General features: G+C 43.4%; 1 protein-coding gene across 1 annotated transcript; it reads right to left on the bottom strand.

Annotated features, from left to right (window-relative positions):
• Positions 1-2,119: 2,119 nt before the first annotated feature.
• Positions 2,120-8,165, bottom strand: TMEM215 (transmembrane protein 215). The gene is made up of 2 exons (XM_061425082.1): positions 7,387-8,165; positions 2,120-7,148 (listed from the first exon to the last, which is right to left on the bottom strand). Exon 2 carries the CDS (start codon positions 7,088-7,090, stop codon positions 6,383-6,385), a length of 708 nt encoding a protein of 235 aa, XP_061281066.1. The 5' UTR covers positions 7,091-7,148; positions 7,387-8,165; the 3' UTR covers positions 2,120-6,382.
• Between the last annotated feature and the right edge of the window lie 316 nt (positions 8,166-8,481).

Here is an 8,481-nt window from a genome sequence, read left to right on the forward strand (position 1 = left end):
AAAATGTATCAAAATTCTCTCATATTTCCTTTTACTCTTTATATTTTAAGACATTTCTGTTTGATGTATCCTCTAGTCCAGTGTCTAGCACTCACAGCCGTGAAAGGTGAGAATCGGCGATGTCAGGGATGGAGTGGGCGGATCCACAGCCGTGATGGGCTTAATCAAGGGCTGGTTGGCCCTTCTCCCTGTGCTGACAATCTGTGGACATGCTCTTCTTTTGCTGCCCTCTTCCCTACTCATATTCAAAGGAAGTCCTTCTTGCTGTTGTTAAAAGGAGACCTGATATTTGCATGATCAAGAAAAAGAGTATCTGAAATTAAATCCCACTTTTAGCCAATCAGATAATTTGGGAAATTCGCAGGACAAATGATATGGGTCAGAAGTTATTAAGAGTGCCCTCAAATCCTGCTCAGGGGAGTTGTTGAGTGATGGCATCATTTTGCTCTAGAATAAACCAGGGCTTCCCTAAATCACCAACCAGTCTCTGAGCATCTTTCAGCCTTTACAGAGAATGGATGCTTCAGAAGACTTTGGGGGTGACGATCTGCAACTCAGCATCCTAAGACTGCCCAAGAAAATACCCAGGGGGCCTTGAAGGTCCTGTTAATAACTGGATGGAAGCATAATAGAGGGACAATAGCCAAACCTGGAATTATTTTTTGTTGACCTACTTATAGGATTAACCCAAGTACGTTGATTCACCTTCTTTCTGGTCAGGAATTCAAAAGCTCAGTTGTCAAATGCTCTTAGAAGGACCAGTTATTGTCACATGTGCAGTATGGCCACTGACTCATGGAGGCAGGCAGGCAGTGGGAGTCCGGTCAGTCTTGGAAGGAGAAGAAACTGTTCTGGAAAGGTTTATCTCTTTCTTCTCCTTGTTATGTAAGATGTGGTTTCCCCAGAGAAGCAATATGCTAAGTAAAAAGTTAGGGCCCCAACCCACAGAAGCTTATTTTAATCCACATTTTTGCTGACTATATTCAATTTGATTTAATTCAAATTAACAAGGTAGAATTGTTTTTTTTTTTTTCCCCTACCAGAAAGGGGAAGTAGGCTTTGAGAGTGACCCACATGGTACAACTGAGAGTTTTCACTGAGCAAGGCAGAGTGAATATGTGTGCTGGGTGGAGAGTGGAGTGGAAAGATGAATAAAATGTGGCTCCTGCCCTCGAAAAGCTCACATTGTGGTTGGAGAGGCAAACATGTACTCAACTAATACACACAATAATAACGGTGGAGGCATAATCAGACCAGAGAATAATGGAAGTGTTGGTTCTGAGTGGGAAAATCTATAGGATTGTGGAAGATGTGGGAGCTGCCCCTTGATGGCTGTTAGGGGGTTAAGCAGCAGAGGGACCAAGACAGGGTGGGCATCTAAGCGAGAGAAAATCATGGGGGCGAAGACTTGGGGTGGTCAGCAGCCGGCAGAGTCAGGGAATAGCCAAGGAGCTGCTGTAGAGGATGGAAGGTGGGGTGGAGGAGCACAGGGACAGGCGGGTCTTTGTGAGGTGGTCTGGTGGTCTAAGCACTTACATAGAAGGTAATTGTCCGTACTTTTCATGTTGAATTACAGGCAGGTAATTTTCAGAAAGCTTAATTCTTCTAACAGATGTGCTCTTGTCTCAGGCTGGTGTTGTCTCACGTTCAATAATTCATTACCATGAAAAATAAGAAGGTGATTAATTGTAAAGTATTTGTTATATTTAACTTTCTAGGGATAGATTTGTCAAAGAGCAGCAAGCACAGGAGATGTGTTAATAGCTTTGTGTTCTTCTGGAGTTCCATACCTTATTTTGGATAAAGCATGCTAAGCCTCATTCTGTCATTGAGGATACCAAGTCTACAGGCTCTAACATGGGTTCAGGAGGAGGAATAAAGGGGGACAATGAAGAGAGGATCTCTAATAAGTGTCAGGCCCAAGAATAACTGGCCAAAGGTCACGGAGATCTAGTATTGTGCCCAGCTATTTGTGTATCTGGATAGCATCACAAACAAACTTCTCTTTTTGGGAAGTGTCCATGCAGTGAGGGACCCTATAGGCAGGAAGAAATCAAAGACATGAGCTCCAGCTCAATGGTGTTTACATAATTTTATGTTATCTGGACAAGAGACTAAATGGAATTCAATTCTTTATTGAGATTTTCAGATGAACCAAGCATTTATCCACATTTCTATCTCCAGTTTAATTTTTCCAGTGAGGAACTGAAACATAGAAAACTCATGGATAGTCTATTGAATTCCTGGAATTCCAGTTCATTTGAAAGCCACTAATAGGTAAGAATATACATATGTATTAAATATATATAAAATATATGGTGAGATACCTTAAGAAAATGCTTTTGACATAGTACAAAGTAATCATTATTGTCTACGGCTGCTCTTCATTTTGCTTGTTCAACATTATGCTTTTGAAGACTGAGACCACTGTCATCTGCTTTTGAGTTACATGCTAGCAGTATCTTAACTGGGGAAGTGTCTTATCTTACTCATAGAAATACTGGCTCTGTCTCATCTCACTCTTAAAAATACTGCCTTTGGTCCTGATGGGGGACCTTTTTGAAGAAGCATCATTTTATTTCTTACCCTATTCTTTGCATCTATATGAGTGAAGAAAAAAATCAAACAATTTGAGTATTTGATCCATTTACACATTTCTGCCTCCTCACTCTCACCGATTAGGAAATAGTTTATCAACTGTAAATTTTCACTTCTATGGCAAATGATAAATAATGTGGCTATGTTACCAACAATAGAAAAAAAAACAACCAACAAAGTAATCCATAATCCTTGATATTTGGCTAGCTGTACGGAATGGCATGATAAATTATGGTACTTCACTAAAATGTCATATTACACAATTGTTAAGTGACAAATAGGAACACTACATAGACACATGAAAACATATTTGAGATATAACTAAAAGAGAGAAGAAAACGAAGCACAATTACAATATGTAAGGTGCATACACAGGTAGAGGGGGCCTGGAAGATAATATACTGAAGTGGAAATGTGTGTAGTTCTGTTAGGATAGTGGGTCTGTGGACTTTCAAAAACATTTTATTTAATGTTATAAAATAATAATAAAGCAGCAAATTCAGCAACTAAATGATGCTGTGGAAGTATACTCATAAATAAGTAGAGGTTGGATATAACAAAAGGAAAAATATTTGAAAGAATGCATCTCCTTTCTCTACATTACCAGTTTATGGGTAGTAAGATCCATACCATTGAAAACATTCTCAAAGGGGCTGGTTAGCAGGTTTGGAAGAGAGCCTGAACTTAACTGTATCTGGATTTGTTTGCCATGATTGCAGTGGAAACTAAATCTCGAAACAGTTGTTTAAGTAAGCTCCAGCTTGGCTATCTTGGCTGAATTCACACTTTGGATTCAAGAAACAGTTTGGAAAAAGAACCAGTGTATAATATAAATAGGAATATAGAGCAAGAAAAATTCAGTACAGGAGATTTCAAAAATAAAATGCCTATTTAAAATCCAGTTGAAATGACTATTTGGATTAACAGAGAAGTAAAAGTAACCAAGGCTGAGTTAAATTTACATCCATCTGAAAGCTCTTGGAGGATACCAGGAATAATCCTCACGTTGGTCATGTTCATGTTAATCATTTGCTAGCACTGTTGACGGGAATGAACTGCTCTGTGTTCCTGTAAAGGGCTCAGACCCTTTTCTCTTCTTGTCCACTCTGTTCAAAAGAATGACAGTTTTACCCTGAATATAGCACTTAACAAGTGTTGACATGGGGCGCTAGGCTACCTTGCTTCGTGTTAGGCAGGGGTGGATTAACATAAACTGTTAAGCAAAATTCACACACACAATTACACATTTTATTCTTTCTGGTCAAAGTTAAGCCTCCCAGCTCAACACTTGCACACCATTATTTTAGCATTGCAGAAAATTCCCTCAAATGCCTTCTTAGATAATTTAAGGATCTTAAGTAGGCAGATGGAAGAAGAAACTTAAAAGTAAGTTTCTTCTGAAATAGGACTTGAAAATGTGATAAAATACCTTATCTCTCTAGACTAGTAGCTGACTTTGGATATGGAAATTGGAGTGTGTGTGTGTGTGTGTGTGTGTGTGAGATATGAAGGAGTTTGAGTTGAAGAAATCAGAAAGTAACTTTTCCAAATCCCAAACCTGACCTTACAACCATCTCTTTTCAGACCCTTTGTAGGATTTGCTGAGTCTGTGTGAACACCCCTCTGATGTCTTGCTCTCTCCTCACCTCTAAAGATGTCCACAAAGACAAACAAATTAGAACAACTTTTTATTCCTAAGAGTTATCCAATAATTTTTACCTTCCTAGAATCAAGATTTCCATCTTTCAAAATGCTTTAGACTTATTAAGAGGCATTGCAATTTTAGGAATGATTTTTCCTCCATTCCAAATCCAAAGTAAATTACATTTAGTGCAAAGATATGTATTTGATTATTTGGGGTTATACCAATATTGGAAATTTTCTCCTTAAAAATATTTTACCCTATCATCTTCATTTTATCCCCAGAAGTGTATTTTTTGAATAAATAATATTTAGTAGCAAAACAAATCTGCTTTCATACATCTACAAAATTCTTTTGAATAGCAACAAGAACTAAATCCATGTAGCACAATTGTTATTATGAATTGCATAACTTTGGCATGCATTTTGCTATAAATCATTTCCTGGCAAAATATAGAGTGCTTTTGACATAATGCCATAGAGTATCCAAACTGGGAAGCAATGATAGAACTAGTCTAGTGTGAGTAAGTCCCACTTCCCTCATTTCAGGGACTGAGGTGGTAAAATGTGCTCAGGATCACAGATTTTATTTTCCAACATTTAAGGAATACTAAGATAAATTAAATATTTCTGATGTTGAATTTGGTTAGAAAATTGTGATTTTAGGGGAACAATTCTCAAGACAAAATAATTGCTACACTTAAAGAATTGCAGAGTTGGACTTGAAATACCCAAAAGAGGTACGGTTGTCCTCAGTTCCCCTTTTGGGAGAAAGTGGCTGAAACTATACAGTCATTAAAAGCAAGTCATTCTCTGAAGGATGCAAAGTTATGCTGATCTTCAAAATGAAATATACCACCATTTCTACATATAATTTAATTTTTTCTTCAACAGGGATTAAATGGTATTTTGGTTGATAGACAGTTGAGCAAATGAAAAAGGAAATACATTTTTAGGATCCCACTGTGATTTTTTTTCCTCAGCAGCAAAAAATTAAATGAAACAGACCTTTGTCATGTAATGTTCACTGATCAGGAGAACTCAATGAAAATTGGGCTTTAGTTAAATCTAGTGGATTAACTTGTTTCATTGGCATTGACAGTCTTTGGGAGTGTCGAACAAATGTACAAATAAAGACATTTCCAGAAATTTAACCATCACATTTCACAGAATTTCTGCATAAAGTTCAAGACTAATGGTATTGACGTCACAATCTTCACAATTTAAAAGGCATTTAAGAATCATAATTACATCTTCCAGAAATGTTAAGACACTTGTATACATATGTAAAGTCCATTTTGACTTGATGAAAACAAATTCTAATCTATGGAAATATGATATCAAGCCATATTGCACCTGATGAGGAAATTGTACATGATTGACAGTAAGTGCTAAAAAACACTTCAGATAAAGACCCAGTAAGTCAATATAAATGAAGAGTTTCAGAAGTAATACAGCCATCTAAAATTGTTAGTTTTTAACACAACTGGTCACACTTATTTTACTTTACTAAAAATCCCTGATCTTGTCTGAAGGTAATAACCATAAAACTCAATTACATGATTCAACTGTCTTTAACTCCCCTTTCTCCAGTAACCATCACACCTTAGGAGGGATGTAGCTATTCTATCTTAATTTTTTTTTTCTTTCAGCAAATACTAAATGTGAAAAACTTTCACTGGACAAAAAATCATTTCATAGAATAAAGTATTGAATTGTTTTTTCATTCAACTTCTTTAGACCGAAAGCAGCTTAATTTCCCCATGAGTAGTCCACACATCGTTTCATGTCTGTTATCTGCAACCCACTCTAGATTTATCTTGCTTTCAGCAGGTACTGGGTAATACTTTTTGCCATATTTTACAAAGCATCCAACATGGCTTAAATTGCTTAAAAGCAATTGAAACTGCTTCCTTTCCTACCCACTGCCTCTTCCAGTGTCCTTAACCCTCATCATCCTTTCCTGAAACGTGTCCCAAACATGCCTATTTACATGACTCTGACACACCAGAGGCTTGCACGACCATCACGTACCAGGTCAGTTTCTAACCGTGTGAAGGCTGTTGGAGCAGGGCAGTTTCCTTCTGTTGGGAGCTGAGTGTAGCCACATTTCTATCAACACAGCGACCCTTGTATGCAAAACTTAGACTATCGTCTCGTGGTCCCACCTGCCTTGGCTCTGATTGATGTAACAACAGTATCTGTCATAGGGGCTGTTCTGCTTGTAGGAGCAAACGATGATACTGTCCTGGGGCACGAAGAAGATGCTATCCTCGGGCTCAGGATGCTCAGACCTGTCCCAGGCTGAGCACTTGGCATCCAAGGCACTGTAGGTGAGGGAGCTGCCCGAGGGACAGTAGCCATCCAAGTATCTGGACGTCTCCTCCCGACGCCCGCTCTGGCCAGGGCTCTGGCATTCTCCTTCCTCCATGGGTGTGGGGGTGGTGATGGAGCTGGCCATAGGCAACTCGCCCTGCCCTTGGAGGGAAGGCTTCCCCCTGAGGCCCGCCTTCTTAGCCAGCTCATCTGAACTCCCCTTGCCTGACTCCAGGTCTGAAGGGGTCCTCAGCAGTTCCACCACCTCCTTGTCCTTGGGTTTCCGGAAGCACGGCAACTTTCGGACCCACAGCAGCTCATTCTCGGGCCACTTGGTGCAACCCTCGGTTTTCCTCGCCAGGGCAATGGCCGCAATGCCTGGCAGGCAGATGGCGGGCCCTATGGCCAGGAGGGGGATGTTCCCCAGAGTCTCTCCTTTCATCCCAGAGACTGTGAACATGAAGCCAAAGACCAGGAAGACGCTGACCAGGGCCACAACCAGCCCAGTCCTCGGGTTGATGTCATCGGGCCGCATCTTTCACTCCATCCAGGTTGGGGACTGCCCGCTGACCAAGGAGCAGTGTTCCTCCCTACTGTCAGAGGCAAAACCGCACTGGGTTAAAAACAGAACAAAAATATCCTAGTCAATTTCCCACCCACCAAACATCTCTCTTACTCTGTCTCTGACTCTACTGTCTGTCAGTCTTGGTCTCCGTCTCTATTTCCCCTGTTTCTGCTGCTCTCTCTCTCTCTTTCTCTGTCTCTTTCATACTATTGCAACCCCTGTCTCTCTCTCAGATAGACATCCACCGGTTGGGGTGGCCAAGGTACCTGAGGTTTCCTGCCGTCTCCCGGGAACGGGGAAAAAAGCCAGTCTGAGTCTCCTTAGAAACCTCCACAGCAGCTGTTTCCTCGGCTCTCTCCCTTGTTTCTGGAAGGAAAGCCTGGCTTTGCCCCTTGACTCCACATCCAGGTGGTGCGATGTCGGTCTCCAGGGCTTTGCGAGCGGAGCGGAGCAGCGGCGCAGCCCAGCGCCCAGCTCTGCGCGAAGAGCGCCGGGTGCTGGAGGGAGGACGGACTTAGAGGAAAAGAGGGAAACCGGCGAGCGAGCCTGGCCTGGTTACATCACTTGCAGAGCAAGCTCAGAAACGAAGAAGGACGCGCGGGGGCGCGAGGGGACTAGACCCCAGGGAGAGGCCACCGGGGCAGAAGGGGCTGCCCACGGTCTACTTGGGGAGCTTGGAGCAGCCGGAGTTCGTCCCTCCGCTGCCTGGGAGGGCTGAGCAGGGCGTCTGGACCCTCTTCTGTGTCCTGAGAGAGTCCCGGGTGCGCGGTTGACGCGGGCCGGAGACTGGAACTCGGGCCGGTTTGCCCACGGGGCAGCCGGGGCTCCAAGTCCGCGGTCCGAGGGTCAGAAGTGCCAGCCGGAGACGTCCCCCGGGGACCGGGATCCTTCTCTAGTTGCAGATGTGGGTGACCCGATCCGCCCTGGAGCAGCTCCCAGGTGGTTGCCCTACCGCGTCTCTGAACGTCGAGGCTCTGGGGCTCTGGGGGCTGCACTTCTCGGGGTCCTGAGGCCCGCGACTGCTCTCGGGCGCTGGGCGGCAGCGGCGCGCAACAGCGCTGGAGTAGCAGCGAAGAGCACCGGACCCGCGCCCAGGCTGAGTCAGTGGTCAGCCGGGTCTTGCTCACCCCTGGAGGCGTCACCAGAGTCCTTCCCTCGCCCCCAACCTGGGTCTTACAGCCCTGGGACCTGCAGGGGGTGGCCTTGGAGCCTGGATCCCACTCTGACACGGACGTGGTGCCAGCCACGCCGGCTGGGTCAAAGGAGATGGGCTTTCCAGCCCCGGCTCTCCATCCCCCTGCAACTGGCACCCAACACCCCGCTATAGAGGAAAAGGAGGGGCCTTGACTCGGGGATCAGCC

The sequence above is a fragment of the Bos javanicus genome, chromosome 8, assembly GCF_032452875.1.
Source record: "Bos javanicus breed banteng chromosome 8, ARS-OSU_banteng_1.0, whole genome shotgun sequence".
NCBI lineage: Eukaryota > Metazoa > Chordata > Mammalia > Artiodactyla > Bovidae > Bos > Bos javanicus.